At 41.9% G+C, this 19,250-nt stretch overlaps 1 protein-coding gene across 5 annotated transcripts in view; it reads left to right on the forward strand.

Annotated features, from left to right (window-relative positions):
- The window catches only part of LOC104600060 (Prolyl oligopeptidase family protein), a 34,873-nt gene that overhangs the window by 3,791 nt on the left and 11,832 nt on the right, over positions 1 to 19,250 (forward strand). For 4 of the 5 annotated variants that reach the window (XR_016083376.1, XR_016083375.1, XR_016083377.1 and 1 more), the window contains exons 3-6: positions 216 to 447; positions 525 to 667; positions 766 to 974; positions 15,648 to 15,791. Coding sequence is in view for 2 of the 5 variants with exons in the window: in XM_088899554.1 (XP_088755680.1) it covers positions 216 to 447; positions 525 to 667; positions 766 to 974; positions 15,648 to 15,791 (728 nt within the window). In the remaining 3 variants the exon portion in view is untranslated. The remainder of the gene's footprint in view (positions 1 to 215; positions 448 to 524; positions 668 to 765; positions 975 to 15,647; positions 15,792 to 19,250) is intronic. The other variant, XM_088899555.1, reaches the window with a different exon arrangement.

A 19,250-nucleotide genomic window follows, 5' to 3' on the forward strand; every position in this document is an offset into this window, starting at 1 on the left:
AGGGTTCAAATCTTGGAAATAGCCTCTCTGCATGTGCAGGGGTAAGGCTGCATACATCTATCCCTCCCCAGACCCTGCATTGGCGGGAGCCTCATGTACTGGGCTGCCCTTTAGTTTATACACTGTTACCAGGTTCTTTCATCTTTCCATTTTTTGTTTTTGTTCTCAACTTGATTTTTATTCTTATTAAAAATCTATAATTCATTGACTAATAGTTGTTGCAGGTTATGTTCATATTGGTGCATGCCGAGTTTCACCAGATCATAACTTTCTTGCATACACACTGGACACTAATGGCAGTGAGCAGTTCATGCTTCAAATTAAGGACCTCAGAACTGGGTCTATTCTTCCTAAAACATGGGTTGATGGGGTTGTTAGCTTGGCATGGGCTGAGGATGGCTGTACTTTGTTCTATACAGTCTTGGATGAGACCCAACGACCTTACAGGCAAATTCTTATGGTGTTATCTTAAGCATTTTTGTTTTGGTAATGGGGTTGTTCTTAACTGGAACTTTGTCCAGCAGGGTTTTCTGCACAGAACTGGGGTCATATTTCCAGGATGCTAATCTGATATTCACGGAAAGCGATTCAAGTTGCTGTGTGGACATCACAACCACAAAGGATGGAAAGTTCATAACTGTGAATTCTAACTCAAGGACTTCATCGGAGGAAGGTTACTTACCTATATCTTCTCACTATAAAACAAGCATGGTATGTGAAATTGTTCTGCAACATGGTTGATATTATCCTTCCTTCCTCCATTACAGGTTTACATACTAGATGCATCGAAACCACATAGTGGGTTGCGAAGAGTACGTAAACGTGTGCCTGGTGTGCAGTACTTTCTGGAACATCACTATGGTTACTTCTATATTCTTACCAATGCTCCTTTGAGGGAAGATGCGGATTTATTTGACAGAGGTTATTATTTGACTAGATGCAAGGCTGGAGATATACAGTTGTCCACTTGGCAGGTTAGTTTTATTATTAACAATATAACTGAAATATGAAAACCAGGTGTTCTGCTGTTTATAATGTTCTATTATATCATTTTGCAGAAGTTCTAAAGTAAAAGATGTTCAAAACTGGCATGGTCAATGTGTAAAAGAAATGCAAAAGAAAACAACTTTCATGTGAAAGATCTTTTTTCTTTTAATTTTTTTAGTCAACAGAGTTTGATTGTGTTCATTAACTTTTTGTGTGAAGATCCTGAGTGATGTTGGGATCATTGTGGAAATTGGGGAACCAAAGTGCAGTTATTCGTTTTTTAGAAATTTGAGACAGGGTAGATTTAACTTTAGTTTAATATATGTTCATTGAGTTATCTAAGTGGCAGCATAGTGGATGCACTTATACAAATTATCAAGGCATGGATGGAATGGAGTCTTTTAGGTCAACATTTATTAGATATTCCAGAAAAGTTAAGGCACAACTATTTCAGAAGCTTGGAGATTTTTCAGGCATGATCTTTATGTTGCTTGGACATGACATGAATTGTGACACCTTTTTTTGGCAGCTATTGGAGACAGAGAGTCAGAGACTATTTACTTAAATAATTCTGAAATTAGGATAATGATGGCACTTTTATATGATATACTATTAGAAAAAGGCAATCAAATGGTTGGTTCGTTGCCATTGCAAAATTGTCTTTATGGAACTATTGTTCTTACTTTTCGTGGCTTTAATTGAACTTTCTAAATTGTCCAAAAGAAAGAAACGAAAAATCTTTTGAGGAGGTTTGATATGAAAAGCTGTTGAGGGGGAGGGAGGAGGGAGAATTAAGTCATGGTGTATGAAGGGAAGAGGTGCTTCTGGAGTGTGGTGTGATCAACAACTTTTGGTCAAATTATGATAAACAATATCCTATTGGAGCAAGATGTACTTTGAAGGAAGAAAAAGTCCATAAAATGAGTGCAACAGAGATTTGGATGAATGGCAGAGACTAAAGTGGACAAAAGTAGAAATGAGTGCATTATGGGATGTACATATATATATGGAAAGTCAAATAAGATGGTTTACTAATATAACATACTAGCATTAGAGACCATAACCGCAGAAGGTGGTTTATGCCAGTTAACAGTTCTAAAGAGTTAGAGGGAGTTAAAGTGGACATGGCTGAGGTAGCAAGATACTCACCCTCATATATACCTTCAAGACATTCTTCTTTGTTTCTGTCTGGCTTTTTTGGATGGACAGTGTAAAATGTTGTGTTATAGTATGAGATAAACAGATTGATAAAAAAGGGTATGAGATAAACAGAGCAATTACAAACAATGAAAAGGGGAGAGAGGATTCTAACAGTTTAGGGTGCACCATGTTTTAAAAGCGAGAGACAAATAAAACACAAGGTCTTCCAAATGCTTGAGGCATGTGGCACAAGGCATAACCATATTTCATAATTTAGTATCTAGAAAGTCTTGGGCTGATAAGAGAACATGTATCAGAGAGTTGCCACTCTGTCTGTCTGTCATCATCATCCCAGCCTTATCCCAACTATATGGGTTCAGCTACATGAATTCTGTTTTGCCAATCTGTTCTGCTTTAATGCCATATCCATTGTTAAATGCCACTATGAAAAAAACAAGAGCAAGGGTTAGGTCTGTTTCCAGTCCACTCATCCCAGGACCCCAGAATGTTGGGACCAACATTGGGTAATGGCCTTTCTTAGTATCTGTAATATGCAAAATCCAAATCCATACTGCATAGAAGGCATCCAAATCCACTTTTTCATAGTAAATAAAAGATAATTAAAAAGGAATATCAGAAAAGATACAATCTTAGGCGATAAGATATCACTGAGACAGAAGAGGATACACAAATTGACTATTACTCCCCCAACAATATAGAATCCATCCAAATCCATAGAAGACATACAATTTATCAATCATGTTAATCAGTTTAATAACTGTTGTATCCTCTGTTTGGGGAGGAAAAGAACTTGTTGCCTTTTGATATTTAGGTTGCCATGCCATTGCGCCTCACCCAGGTTTGTTTGCCTAGGAGCACCAGGTGAGTACCTTTTGAAACTGTTGTTGCCTGGATTCAAGTGAGGCATGGATGTCAAAATGCGACTTGTCTATGTCCCTAGGTATGCTTTTTTAAAACACTGAGGGTGCACATTGGGCTGGGCTGGGCTGGGCTGACAGGCACTGTTAACTGGCTTTTGTATGCTGGGTTTAGTTTGCAGGTTTCAGCCCATAGGCTAGGCTGGGGCCTGATTTCAGGTCTATTTGTTAAAGGGGTTGTTGGGCCAGACCTAGTTTATCAGGCTTGGTAAGTCATGGTAAGCCAAGTATTATGTATATATATTGCTAGCAGTGCTCTAATAGTCTAATCCATATTGTATTTAACAATAAATTTATGGCTTTATGCGTTTTTATTTTCTAGAGGGTGTTGCATGCTTTTCATATCTTTGTCTGTTTCTGAAATAATTTCATATTAGGGACAATTTGATCTATGCACTATTCCATGTTATTATCATAATAATTATTATTATTTTTCAATTAAAAAAAATGAAAGAGGCTCGGTATGCTATTACTTGTTGGGCTGTGCTTGTTTTTTGATAGGTTAAGCCAAAGTGAAATTATACAGTGCTGGGCTTGGATCTGGCACAGGCTTTGAAGAAATCCAAAGGATTGGTCTATGACTGCACCTTTTGGCTTTTGGAGAAGGCCCGTGCCAATTTTTAAGTCTTGTTCATTAAATTTGTGGGCCTGGGAGTATTATTGGCTCGGTACAAGCCTGGTATTCTGCACGCTACCCACAATATAAACTTTAAAAGATACCAACCCCTACACCCAAAAGGCCATACCAATTGATGGGAATACCAATCCTATTATAGCCATGAAAATCCTTCAACCCAAGATACCAATTGGGCAAGAAAATATGTAATATCTTTTTTTTTGGAAAAGTTTAAGTGATATTTATTGATAAGAAGTTACACACAGGGGGCTGAGATCAGTCCCATAACAGGCTGACTGGTCAAATCAGCAAATACACTTTCCATCAAGAGCTAGAAAGAAATACATCTGACACATTACAGTTTCTAAAATCCGCAGCCACAGACACCCAAGGAATCAGCTTGCCCACTGATTTCTGAATTAACTCTTCCGGACTTAGAATCTTGTTACTGAAAATCCTTCTATTCCTTTCGGTCCAGATGGACCAAATTACAGCAATTGGAACTATCTTCCAGACAGTCTTCTTTTTCTTGTTCAAACCCATAAGCTGCCAGCAACACAACAGCTCTTTTACCGACCTCGGCATCACCCAACATACCTTCAAGGAGCTGAGGAAATGGTTCCACAACCGAGCAGAATACGGACAATGGATACACAAATGATCAGTAGATTCAGCACTGCTCCCACATAGACTGCAAGACAAGTCCGAAACCTGAATTCCCCTTCTCACTAGGTTCTCCTTAGAAAGACATTTATTAAGAGCCATAGTCTAAACTAGGAAGTTGGCTTTTGTTGGGCTGTTGGGATTCCACACTTGCCGATCTGGGAAATCAGGAACACCCCTCCTACCAAGATTAGCAGCCAAAGATTTAACAGAGAACACCCCATCAGAGTTCCACTTCCAATGCCACTTATCCTCCGAACTGTAATCCAACTCTTGGTTCTGAAGACAGGTCAACAGATTCAAAACCTCTTCCACCTCCCAATCAAAAAGATTCCTTCGAAATGAGGGAGTCCAAAGAACTGAACCACCAGAAATACTATAGCACTCTGCAATTGAGGCCTCTTGATCCGGAGCACACTGGAAGAGGAGGGGGAAGGACTCAGCAAGAGGTTCATTTGAGCACCAAGGGTCCTTCCAGAATTTGGTCCTGTTACCATTACCAACCCTAACTGAGACCCCCACAGCCAGAGCTGAAAAGTTCTTCATTATCCCTTTCCACAGAGATTTACCCCAGTTGGGAGGAGGGTCCCTAGTTCTCCAATTGCCCCAATTCACACCATATTTGCTGGCAATGAGAGATCTCCACCATGCATCATTTTCTGCAGCAAATCTCCAAATCCACTTACAGAGGAGAGCAGAATTAAGAGATTTCAGCTTCCTTATATCTAACCCCCCTTCAACTTTGGGGAGGCAAACTTGCTCCCAACTCACCAAGTGCACTTTTTTCTCCTCCTCCCAGCCTCTCCAAAGAAAACTCCTCTTGTGCTTTTCAATCTGATTTGCAACCTTGTTAGGAATAGAGAATAGAGACAGGAAGTAGGTAGGTAAATTGGAGAGAGTGCTCTTAATCAGAGTCACCCTACCCCCAAATGAGAGGTATTTTGCTTTCCAAGAGGCCAGCTTCCTTTCCAATCTCTCAATAACCGGGTCCCAAATTTCAAAAGAACCACCACTCACCCCCAGAGGGAGTCCCAAATATTTGATTGGAAGGGATTCAACCTGACAAGCCAAAATACCAACACACTTTGCTAAGTTGGAGACATGGCCTACTGGGATGATTTGGCTCTTGTTCCAATTAACTTTAAGACCTGTTGTCACTTCAAACCAAGACAAGATCCCAAGGATTAACTCCACCTAAGAGGGAGAGGCATCCACAAAGCACAACGTATCATCTACAAATTGAAGAATATTCACATTCTCCCCCTCGGCACGATTGCAAAACCTTCCCACTCACTTGAAACTGCAGCCTGCTTACAGAACAGAGTGAGGATTTCCATTACACATATAAATAGAAGAGGAGACAAGGGGTCCCCCTGTCTAAGACCCGTGGAACTATCAAAGAAACCTGCGGACTGTCCATTAATCAAGACTGAGAACTTTGGAGAGGTGATACAAACTTTAACCCAATTCCTCCATTTCTGCCCAAAATTCATCTGATGTAGCACAAGATCAACACATCTCCAGTTAACATGACCATAGGCCTTTTCAATATCAAGTTTACAAATCAACCTTGGGGAACCTTCTTTTTTCCTGGAATGAATGAGCTCATTGGCAATGAGAATAGAGTCCAACATCTGCCTACCCGGAACAAAAGCACTTTGGTTATTTGAGATAACACTACCAAGGACTACTTCCATTCTCTCAACAACCACTTTGGCAAGGATTTTGTAGAAGCTATGCAGAAGACTCTTGACAGTGTGGCCGACCAGAGATAAGAGGAAGAGGAAGAGGAGAGAAGAGAAGAGAAGAAGAAGAGAAGAGAAGAGAGGAGAGAAGAGAGGAGAGAAGAGAGAAGGTTTGCAGTGTAACAGCACTGGCGGCGCCAGTGTTTATTTTACTATATATAGGGCGACAGAAAATACAAGGGAAAAGACCCTTGTGCCCCTGAGTACAATAACAGACATAACAGAAAAAAACGAAATAAAAAAACACTTTAATTAGCCAAACAGGCCCTAACATCTACAACTAAGTTATTTTAACATTATTTTAACACTCCCCCTCAAGTTGGAGCATAGATGTCAATCATGCCCAACTTGTCACACAAATCTTTGTGCCGCACATGATGAAGACCTTTGGTGAAGATATCTGCAAGTTGCTCTTCCGAGCTGACATATGGTGTGCACACTTCTCCACTTTCAAGTTTCTCTCTGATAAAATGCTTGTCCACTTCAATGTGTTTCGTCCTATCATGCAGAACTGGATTAGCAGCAATATTGATGGCAGCTTTATTGTCACAGTAGAGTGACGTAGGATTGCTTACTGCGAAACCCAGTTCACCTAACAGATTTCTTATCCACATGATTTCCGCAACCCCATGAGCCATCGCTCTATACTCTGCTTCAGCACTGGATCTAGCTACCACACTTTGTTTTTTGTTTCTCAATGTGACAAGGTTTCCTCCTACAAAGGCACAATAACCACTGGTAGACTTTCGATCATTGACTGCTCTTGCCCAATCTGCATCAGTATATACTTCCACTTTTAAGTGACTGTGTTTCTGGAACAACAAACCAGCTCCAGGAAACTTCTTGAGATATCTCAAGATCCTCTCTGCAGCCTCAAAGTGAGTTGTCCTCGGGTTGTGCATGAATTGACTAAGGACACCCACTGCATAGGCAATATCAGGTCTGGTCATAGACAAATATAGAAGTCTCCCCACGAGTCTCTAGAACATCTTTACATCTTTCAAAAACTCTCCCTGACTGTCTCCCAGATGGTGATTAGGTTCAATAGGTGAATCAGATGGTTTTACCCCCAACTTGCCTGTATCTTCTAGTAGATCTAGTACATACTTCCGTTGGGAAATAAAGATGCCCTTGTGAGAGTGGGCAACTTCAATTCCAAGAAAGTATCGTAAGGGGCCTAGATCCTTCACCTCAAATTTAGTGGCTAAGAATTTCTTTAGTCTTTGGATTTCAGCCTCCCAATCTCCTGTGATCACTATGTCATCCACATACACAATAAGAGCTGCAATTTTACCTTCACCTCTTTTCACAAACAGGGTATGATCTGACTGGCATTGTTTGAATCCCATCTGTTGGATTGCTAAATGGAACTTACTAAACCAAGTCCGAGGTGATTGTTTCAACCCATATAGGGACTTTTTTAACCTGCACACCTTTTGTTCACTGCCTTTGGCACAGAACCCTGGGGGTTGGGTCATGTACACTTCCTCTTCCAAGTCACCATTCAAGAAGGCATTCTTGATGTCCAATTGGTGAAGATCCCAGTCAAGATTTGCTGCCAAGGAAAGGAGAATCCGGATAGAGTTCATCTTCGCTACTGGAGCAAAAGTCTCTGCATAGTCTACTCCATATACCTATGTGAAGCCTCTTGCTACCAGTCTAGCCTTGTACCTTTCAACAGTTCCATCAACTTTGTGTTTCACTGTGAACACCCACTTGCACCCCACTGGTTCCTTCCCCTCAGGAAGATCTACCAACTCCCAAGTATCATTTTTGTGTAAGGCATCAACTCCCAACTCCCAAGTACCATTCGGGTTTTGACAAAGCTTCCGCCACGGTCTTAGGAACGGGGACACTATCCACAGAAGAGAGAAAGGCACGGTACGAAGGTGAAACATGCTCATAGGACACAAAATTAGAGATAGGATGATTAGTGGTACAAGATCTAACACCCTTTCTCTTAGCAATAGGAATATTAAGATCATTGGTGACAGGTGAATCAACATTTAAAGGAGCAATGGGAGCAAGTGTACCTGGCTGATGAGATGGATCTGCCTCGGGTGAATCCGATGATGTTGGTTGCATAGTGTCTGGCTCCACGGCTCTTGAACTCTACTGGCTCTTATGGCGACGATGAAAAACCCGGAACGGAGGAGGATCGGGTAAAGGAGGTAGTTGAATCCGAGTCGTCGCCTGTTTCTCCTCAACCCTACTCTCCCCCTGAGGAGAAACCGAGAAGAACGGTTGACTCTCAAAGAATGAGACATCAATGGAAACATAGTACTTGCGGGCAATGGGATCATAGCAACGATACCCCTTTTGAGATGAAAGGGTAACCAAGAAAAACACAAGGAATAGCCCGAGGGTCAAGTTTACCACGAGTAGGTGACAGGTTGTGGACAAAACAACGACACCCAAAAACACGCATCGGAATGGTGGACAGCGGAGCTGTAGGGAACAAGAGCTGATGTGGGGCCTTATACTCTAGTAGCTGAGAGGGCATGCGATTGATGATATATGTCACACACAATACTGCATCCATCCAGAACTGTTTTGGCACATTCATATGAATCAGCAAACCACGAGCAACTTCGAGAAGGTGACGGTTTTTTTGTTCAGCCACACCATTTTGTTGGGGTGTCCTGGCACAAGAGCTTCGCTGAAGTGACCCATTCGAAGCAAAGAACTTTGTGAGATCACTATGGAAATATTTCTTTGCATTGTCCGACTGGAATATATGAATTTCCGTTTGGAACTGAGTGAACACCATGCGTTGAAAATCTTTCACAATTTGTGGCACTTCATCTCAAGATCGCATAGGGTAAACCCAAGTGTATCGAGAATAATCATCAATCAAAGTAACAAAATACTTATAGCCAGCCGTAGTAGGTAGAGTAACAGGGCCCCAAACATCAGAATAAACAATATGAAATGGAAATTCAGATCTTTTATTTCGTAAAGGTAAAGAACTTCTACAATGCTTACTCAACTGACAAGTTTGACACTGTAACTGACTCACTGACAAGGATTCAAACAATTTTGGGAACATAACTTTTAACGACTCAAAAGAAAGATGACCTAAACGACTATGCCATAAATAGGCTTGACTCTCACTCGACGAACTTGTGGACTCAGTCGCCACTAGACCAGCATTATTCTCCAACACATAGAGACCATCCACCATGCTTCCTCTACCAATCGTCTTCCCCGAGGTCAAATCCTGAAACACACATGAAGACGGAAAAAAGGTGACTGAGTAGTTCAAAGAGTTAGTAAGACTACTAATGGACAGCAAATTAATAGGTAATTTCGGAACATGCAGGACATTAGGAAGAGTAAGGCCAAGTGGGAGAGATATGGTGCCTCGGCCAGCTATGGTAGAAAAAGAACCATCAGCCAATCTTACCTTATCTCTCCCAGAGAGAAGGTTATATGTCTGGAACAAATTTGACTTACCGGTCATGTGATTTGAGGCTCTGGAGTCAATAATCCAAGGTGAATCAGTAGCATGAGATGACACATGGAAGGTTGTGGCATTACCTGATGTAGACGCAAATGAGGTAGGAGGGCCCATAATCCACTTGGCGGAGAGTCCTACCATACAATTCCAAATGTTCACGGAAGGAGTTGATAATATCTTCCTTAGGGTCAAAACCGGGATGTCTCTCCTGAGTTATGGAAGGACTAGTCTCTGTCGATGCCATATTAGCTGAGTTATACCTTTTTTGATTTTGCTGGCCTGGTTTCTTGCCCTGATCCGGTGCTGACTTCTTACCCAAATCTTGTGCCCATTTAGGTTTTCCATGGAGATCCTAGCATGTATCTTTCGTGTGTCGTGTCTTCTGGCAGTGAGTGCACCAAAGCTTGCTTTTATCTTCTGATTTTTTCTGAGTGTCACCCCTTTTAAAGCCACCTCCGACATTTGTATCTGAATTTCCCCGGACCGTTAGGGCAACTGACTCCCCTTCTACACCATTCATCACACTTCTTTTGCTTTCTTCTGACTGCACCAAGTCATACACCTCCTGGACTAATGGCAAGTCTTTACTACCCAAGATCTGTACCCTGATGGACTCATATGACGGATTCAGCCCTAGGAGGAAGGCAAACACTCGTTGCTGTGATACAAGTGACTTATAGGCCTTTGCATCTTCATCACACTTCCAATTCACATTCTGATAGTGATCAAGTTCTTTCCATATTGATGTCAAATCAGAATAGTACATCGAGAGACTCCTCTCCCCCTGCTTGCAAGTAGAAGATTCAGCTTGTAGTTGATATATCTTGGCATAGTGTCTCTGTTCTGAATAAGTGGACTTCGCTTGTTCCCATATCTCACAAGCAGTTTCAGCCCACATAAAAGTCTTCCTTACTTGTGGCAGCATTGAAACCAAGAGCCAAGACATCACCATACTGTTCTCTTGGTTCCACCTATCATGTTCAACACTTCCATACTTCGGTTCCTTTACTCTCCCATTGATGTATCCTATTCACCCCCTAGCAGTGATGTAGAGTTTTATCCCCCTAGACCACTCAAGGTAATTCAGACCATCAAAGGGAATGACAGCCATGGGAAAGTTCATATCCATTCCCCCACTCACTCCATTGTGGCTCCCTGAGATCTCTGAAGTAGCAGAATTCTCAGTCGACGTGGTCAAGCAGTTAATCAGTCTCAAACAACGGACTTAGGACCCCTCCTTACTCCACAAAACAATGCTCCACTCAGTTCACACCCACACACTCGGGTTTACCAGCCAGATTGAGCACAAACAGTACCAAATTCCGGACAAAAACTGAGGTAATATTCGGCAGATTTCAGACCTGTATAGTTTTAACAGTCCCCACCTACCAGAATTCCAGAATGTATAACAGCCACTAATCAGCAGGAGAGATCCTTCTTACTTATAGTCAACTCAAACCATTGAGAAGACAGGTCATCCTTGACTTACAGTTGTCTTAACACATCAACAGGATCACACGATCCAAGAAAACTAAGGTTACACAGGTTCGACAGCATTCAGCCGCCCCAGATTCATAGGGTTTTCACTCGGCACATGACCAAGGAGAGTAAAGAAGAGACAAATAGGGAGAACTGTACCAGTTGTAGCTATTCTGTAGTCCAGAATCAGATTTCTGTTCTGCTAGTCTGTTCGATCTGTTCTTTGGGTTGGTCGATCTTCTCTTGACAGTAGGGTTGATTGATCTGCTCTCTTTTAATCAGCATTCCCGCTCTGATACCATCTTGACAGTGTGGCCGGCCAGAGATAAGAGGAAGAGGAGAGAAGAGAAGAGAAGAAGAAGAGAAGAGAAGAGAAGAGAGGAGAGAAGAGAGAAGGTTTGCAATGTAACAGTACTGGCGGCGCCAGTGTTTATTTTACTATATATAGGGCGACAGAAAATACAAGGGAAAAGACCCTTGTGCCCCTGAGTACAATAACAGACATAACAGAAAAAAAATGAAATAAAAAAACACTTTAATTATCCAAACAGGCCCTAACATATGCAACTAAGTTATTTTAACATTATTTTAACAAAGACTAATCGGCCTGAAGTCCTTAATATTCACTACACCTTCAATCTTTGGAATGAGGGTTATGAAGGTAGTGTTCAAACTTCTCTGCAAAGAACCCCTCTCAAAAGAATCCTGGAAGACATTCAGAATGTCTTGTCTCACCACATCCCAGCATTTAATATAGAGAAGATTTGTAAGGCCATCAGGCCCTGGAGATTTCTCATCAGCCAACAACTTGATAGCTTCTTTTATTTCCTCCTCTGAGAAAGGTCTCTCAATAAGAGATGACTGCTCATCACTCAACTGATTAAAAGAAAGGGATCTAGGAAAAGGTCTGAAGGACCAAGACTCCTTGTACAACTTTTTATGGAAGCTAGTTGCCACTAGCTTCATATCAGTCTCAGTGATACCTACCCTGCCCTCTCCCTCCAGCCTGGTAATTACAGAAGCTCTAGCTCTGGCATTTGCCATTTTGTGAAAAAAGTGAGTATTCCTGTCCCCCTCTTTCAGCCAAGCCACTTTAGCTCTTTGCTTCCATTTTAATTCTTCCGACACTGCCAAATTATCAAACTTCAACTTTGCTTGAGATCTTTTTAATCTGAGCTCCTCAGAAATAGGACCCAATTCTTCAGCTATGTCGATTTCCTTTATGGTACTCAGGAGGGCCTTCTTCTTAGTCTCTAAACTCATATTTTTCTCCAATTTCCAAATCTGTAGTCTTGCTTTAATGGCCCCCAATTTCTTTGCCAAGATGAATGAACTGGTACCCCCCACCTACAGTTCCTCCCAAATAAACTTCAACAAAGGAACAAGAGTAGCATCCTCAAACCAGGCATTCTCTAATTTAAAAGGAACTTTTGCTCTCACTCTGACACCACAAACCAGCTGAATTGGAATGTGGTCTGAAACTGGCCTAGGAAGGGCAACCTGCTTAAACTCCAGAAAGATATCTTCCCAATTAGAAGTGACCAGAAACCTGTCCAGCCTCACAAGGGTAGGAAGTCTTGGTTGTTGGCCCAAGTAAACCGATTACCATGAAGAGGTAAGTCTTGAAGTTCAAATCTGTTAATGAAATCAGCAAACTGAACCATATCCCTCGATCTTCTCCCACCCGAGCTTCTCTCATCCGCAGACAGAGTAACATTAAAGTCCCCACACCCAAGGATAAGAGAAACTTCCCCTAGCCACGACCAATTCCTCCCTCAGGCTTTGGTCATTAGGACCATACACATTAGTAATTTGACAAACATTACCATCTACAAACTTCAAGACAAGGGAAATTGAAAAATTTCCAATCTGATAGGAAATCAAACTGCAAACCATCGGGTCCCACATGCTCAGCAACCCCCCTGCACTACCGACTACTGACTTTGATCTCCACCTAACATCCCCCTCCCCCCAGATGCTTCTAACCACTGCAGCCTCCACACTCTCCAACTTAGTTTCTTGAATCAACACAACTTTTGAACCTGAATTTTTCAGAGATTCACAAACTACAAGTCTCCTTCTCCCCTACCCCAATCCCCCAACATTCCAAGAGAGTAACTTTAACTCCATTACTAACCATTAAACCAACAGGAAATTTGGCTATTAAGCCTTTCTCCCCCCCCTTACACTCCCCTCACTACTGCCTGTTTTGTCATTTAGGCTCCAAGTCAAACACAACAGTTCTCTGCTTCTTTTAGATTTGTTACCCCCCTTCTTTGCTGCAGCTTTCCCCCTAGCCAGACGCACTCTTTGCTCAACTCCCTCCTAGTATTTGATAGTCTCCTCTTCCAATCCTTCTAACGAGATCCCCAGAAACTTTCCCAAACCCATCATCTTAGAAGAAACCCATGAAGAATCACAAGCCCTCACTGGTTGCTCCCCTACTAGATTCGGCTGAACCAATAACAAACTGCTGCTCTTCTGAGACTGCCCTTCCGAATCAGCACCCATAATAGTTTCACAAAACTTACTACCTTCCACCTGTGAACCAGCACCCTCTTGCTCCCCTCCACCACCTTCAACTTGAGAATCTGAGGCCACTATCGCAATCGGATCTACCTCAATCAGCTCCTCTTCCTCTCGCAGCACTGCTAACTGGTTGGACTCCAACTGAACCTTACCCTCGGAAGAAGCAGTTTGAGGGGGCATAGGCTTCACAGCAGCTGAGCCGAGGTCCAAAGTTCCCCCCACCCTTCTTATCCCTTCGTGATGAAAACAAACGACGGTCCTGAGAATCCCGAGTGGCCCCTGAACCCACAACCTGTGGACTACGCCAACCAGGAGAACTGAGACCAGGATTCATATGCACCCTTCGACCAGGGGGGAGCTAGGCTCACTATAAGCTTTTGGCCCAGGCCCAACATCCGAGTTAAAGGGATGTAAAGCAGGTTTGAATTTCAAAAATCCTTTCCAAAAGCTTCCAGGCTGAACCCATCTGGACCCTTCGTTGTCGCTGAGATCAGACGGCTCATAAGAACCCCCAGATCTGCATCTTCTTCTCTACCACCGGCTGCCGGAGAGGTTGCTCGCATACAAGTCTTTTGGCTTCGAACTGCTTCAGACAAACAGGGGAGAACACTTTCGCCAGAGTCTTCCAGGACCAAAGTCTTGGTACAATTTGAAAGCCCCTTTTCTTCTCTCTGAACGTCCCAAGACAGCTCTTCTCCACCTCTCCATCTTTGAACGGACGGCAGCAACTCTTGCCAAATCTGGACAGTGAACAACACTTCCCCTGCCACCACTTCGATCTTGTTCGGAATTTTGTTCCCCATACGGACTCTCATTCTTACCCATTCGCAGGTCGCAATCTCCAGGGGAGAGTCATCCGTCTCTATGAAGCCCCCGCAAGCATCCCCAATAGCCCTTATTACACTTGGGCACCAGAGAAGGAGGGGGAGACCAAACACCCTGATCCAACTCGACTCCGGATCCTCCCCTTTAGCGAAAGGGTCTGGGTAGTGGCAGCCTGCACTTGCACCCCACCAGTCCAGCAAGAGGGGGTTTCTTCCCAATTGCCAGGGCCCATTCCTTAACACCCATTCCGCACCAGCTCTAGACGGACAGATGAAGAGGAAGAGTCCATCCGCCATTCTCTTCACTTTCACACCCTCCACCTCCCTCCAATGTCTGTTTGCCCACATCTCCACATCTCCACCTCCCTAATCCCTTCCCCTCCACCTTCCCACCAAACAGTTCCGCAGGAATTCTCTTCTTGCATTCACTGCCTGAGGATCTGTAACTACCACTCTTTTACTGCCAACCCACTTCACCTCCGACGAGCCAAACGCAGGCCAAGCACCTGCTGCCGCCGCTTCACTGTAGGAGAGATTGAGCCTTGCCTTCCCTTCATTCTTCACTCTGCGGTACCAGTTGAAAGCTTCCCATTTTCGCTTCCCTCCACCAGGTCTACTGGAAGGGAAGTTGCGCTCCATCGAAACTACAGACAAGAAATCAGGACCACTCCTACCAGAACCCTTCACCGGAATCTACAATATTCTTGGCATGAGCCTCATTCATTTTGGGGCCAGCTACAAAAATCATCATCATCATCGAAAATATGTAATATCTTTCCCTCCTAAGACCTCAACAGAATTACAGAAAGGAGGAGGGAATGCACTTCCAGAGAATCTGACCTGTAGTTCCAAAAGCTATCATGGGTTGAAGAAGAGGTAGCCTTCCTCAAGAGTGTAGGTGCATCCAAACCACCCGAAAGCATAAAAATTGCCATGCCGTGCAGCATATATTTTCTATTTTAACTTTCATATGCAGTTTCCCGAAAGAATGTAAGGTGTGGCTAGGATGGCATTTTTTTTTGATGGAACAATTTAGGCGTGATGGCGTTGCCCAAAAATGGGACCCAAATTAGGGGTTAGCTAGGATGGCAATTTGCTTGGTTATTTTCCTTTTCATGATGTTTGATGTTTCCATATATAGTTGGTTAAATAGATGTTAATGTTGACACAACTTTATGATAAATTTCTTTTCACATTTTGCATGTTTTGTTTGATATGATTTTCTTGTTTACATTTAATTGTCCTCTCTTTCCATTTGTACTTCAGGATATTATCCTACCAGATCAAGATCTCATTTTTCAAGACATGGATATTTTTTATGAACACTTGGTACTTTTCCTTGATAAAGGGGGGTCCCCCATGATCTGTTCCATCGATATGCCTATCAATGTTACCAATGTCAATTTTAAGGTAATAAAAGTGATAATTGCAATTTATATTGTGTTTTTTCTTGATACCAGTGTATTCCTTATGATATCATTATTTCTTGTTTAAGGTCAAAATGATTACCGGAATTTACCTTCTGATATCTTTTTTTTTTTTTTTTTTTGGATCAGTAACTCAGAAAAAGATTTTGTTAAGATTAAGAGAAAGCAGGACAACAAGGCACTGTGGAAGATACAAGTAGATGCCAAGTGTCTAAACCCCCCAAAATATTACAGCTGAGCCCAAAACATAGTCTGTCTCTGAACCCCTTGCTTAGCTAGACCATCTTGTCAGGCTGTTGGCAGATTTTCTAACCCAATTAACTTGAATAAACATGTCCCTAGAGAGCCATTTGAACCGCCTAAGAACATTCCTTAGATGCCAAGATACTCCTCCCTTCTTTAGCCACTTCACAACTATCTTGGAATTACCTTCAATAATTAATCTTTCAATACCCAATTCTTTGGCATTCTCAACTCTAAAAACAGCTGCAAGAATTCTACAGTTGTCACATCATCTTGCTCAATTGGACCTTAGAAAAAAGCACGTATATTTCCTTACTCGTCCCTGATTACTCTAATTCCAGAGGGGCTAGGATTTCCCACACAACTCCCATCGAAGTTCAGTTTCAACCAGCCGCTTGATGGAGTTGATCAGTCCACTGTTTCTATCTGTCTTCTAGAAGAGGAGGCAGCTATAGCCCCCAAGATCTGAAAAAATCATCAACCTGAAAGTCTGAAAACAGATCCAAGGTTTTGACCCAATGAGCCACCCTTAGGGTTATGATATCAATCAAGACTTCCTTATTCCTCTCCTTTTCCCCAAATATTCTTGAATTTCTTTCCGCCAAAACTGTCTAAATAACTGCTGCCCTGTTACATCTCCACACTATCCTGCCCCTTCTATTTGTACAATTGCAATTAGAAGGGTTAAAAAAACCTTCAAAGCAGACAGGAGGGAGCCAACTACAACCAAAAAGAGAAGCAAACCAATCCCAGAAAAAACCAACAAAGGGACAGGAGATTAAGAGATGAAATGCAGTCTCGCCATTTAACTTACATAAGCAGTACCAATTGGGGGACAAACACCAGTTTGGCCTCTTCATTTGGAGCTTATCACAAGTGTTAATGAAGCCGTGATTCACTTCTCAACAGAAAGCATTGGCTCTATGAGGAATGCGGGAACACCGGATTTCCTTAATAGGGAAAGAACAGGAAGGTGAGGAGGCTACAAGGGAATTAAACAAAGGTTTACAAGTGAAGAACCTGACATGATTAAGAGTCCACACCCTACTATCCACACCCCCATCCCCAAGATCTACAGAGTTCAGCAAGGTAAGCAAAGTAGGCACACTAGGGATTTCAAATTCTCTAAGGTTCCTAGTGAAGCCCAAGTTCCATTCAACCCAAGAGGGGAAAGAGGGGGACAAATAAACTCTGACATTGTTATACTTTTGAGATTGGAAAGAGTGTAAAGGGAGGGAAAAAATCTCCATCAAAGGGGAGTCCCCAAGCCAAATATCTTCCCAAAACCTAGTTTTCTGACCCGAGACCAAGTCATACCTGATGCGGCTGAGGAAAACAGGAAGAGCGTCATGCATGGCTTTCCAAGGAGTAGCCATAGTATCTCTATGATGACAACTAGCATCCCAGCCGTTGTTTGACAGCCCATGCACACTTGCCACCACTTTGTGCCAAAGTCTTTCACTTTCTTTGGAAAATCTCCATTCATTTACTCAATAGGGCCAAATTTTTTATTCTCACATTTCTAATCCCCAACCCCCTTCTACTTTCAACTTCGCCACCTCCCAATTAAGTAAATGATCTTTCTTCCCTTCCCCAGGTTCCCACAAAAAGCCTCTCATAATCTTTTCAATTTTTTACCACAACTTGGGGCATCCTGAAAATTGACATATAATAAACATGTGGGTTAGCTAAGTGGATTTGATTAAGGTTATTCTCCATCCCGAAGAAATATAATTTTGTTTCCACCCAGCTAGTCAATTCTCAAACCTTTCCACCACTGGGTTCCAAAAACTGAGATTTGGGGTTGTGACCAAGAGGTAATCCTAAGTATTTGAGTGGCCACTCCCCTTTCTCACAACCCAAGGAATTTGCCATATCTCCCAACACATCTTCCTGAGCATTAATACCGACCAAAAAACTTTTATTCCGCTTAATCTTCAAATTAGAGACCCTCTCAAAAAGGTTCACTACCAACTTCAAATTTTCTACCCCCATCTTTGCAGTCCTCATCACAAAAAAACTAGGATATCATCATCAAATTGCAAATTAGTGACCAGAATTCTATCTCTCCCAATTAACTAGCCTTTAAACAGCTGCAAGCTATTGGCTCTAGAGATCAATTTGCATAGAACCTCAACTACCAAGGTGAAAGGGAAAGGTGATAATGAGTCACCTTGTCTAAGACCTAAGTACCTTCTGATATCATTATTTTCTTGTTTAAGGATGGCTGATGTAATGGGGATGCACTAGACTTGTGTCTTTAGAAAGGGAATATCATGGAATGCATACCTCTCTTCATTCCTTGTGATCTAGTGATGAAGGAGAAAATAGATAACCTAAAATGGGAGCAAAGATTTAGGGTTTCCTAAAATGGAAGTTTCTCCTTGGAATGCCATCAATGTGGTATTACCTCTCTTCATTCCTTTTATCAAATACAATCTTTATAGTGGTAATTGTATTAAATTTTGGGAACATGTTTGGTTGGGGTCTTTCAACTTTGAAGGAACGATTTCCCTCAATTTTTGCACTCACTTGTTCTTAAAATGAGCCTATTTCTAAATTCCTGGTCCCTTCTGATTCAAGTAATGGCTTTAATTGGGACTTGGGCCTTTGGAGGGGTATAAGAGACTCCAAACTCTAGAATAAATTAGAATAAAGAAGTGGATAGTACAACTTGATGATAGGAATGTCATTCCCTACTTTCAAACCCAAGTTACATAGAAGCCCAGAACAGTTGCTACCCAATGTTTAGAGAACTAGACCAGGCATTGGCCCAGAAAAGGGAGAGGTTCAACCGGGGTCCAATCGTGATGATATAATATATATATATATATATATGCATTTAATAATTATAAATTATAAATATATATATATATAATGTAATATATTATAAATTATATATTAGATTATAATATATTCAAAGTACATAATTATATTCTTTTATAGCATATATTTATATTTTTATTTTAGTTTCAAAATTTTATATTAAAAAAGATTCGAGGCCAAAAGGCGTTTTTTGGCAAAAATAGTGGGACAAGGTGCCTTCGTTCCTTGGGAACACATAGACTTCGAAATCCCCCCCAAAAAAAAGATCACCCTAATTGGACATCCAAGCGTAAAGTTATGGCCTCTAGAAGTTTGCATTTATGTGCTAAAAATTTTTCAAAAAACCAGCTGGTTTTCTAAAATTGGGACTGGT

The sequence above is a fragment of the Nelumbo nucifera genome, chromosome 3 (assembly GCF_055504915.1).
Source record: "Nelumbo nucifera cultivar China Antique chromosome 3, China Antique-T2T, whole genome shotgun sequence".
Taxonomy (NCBI): Eukaryota; Viridiplantae; Streptophyta; class Magnoliopsida; order Proteales; family Nelumbonaceae; genus Nelumbo; species Nelumbo nucifera.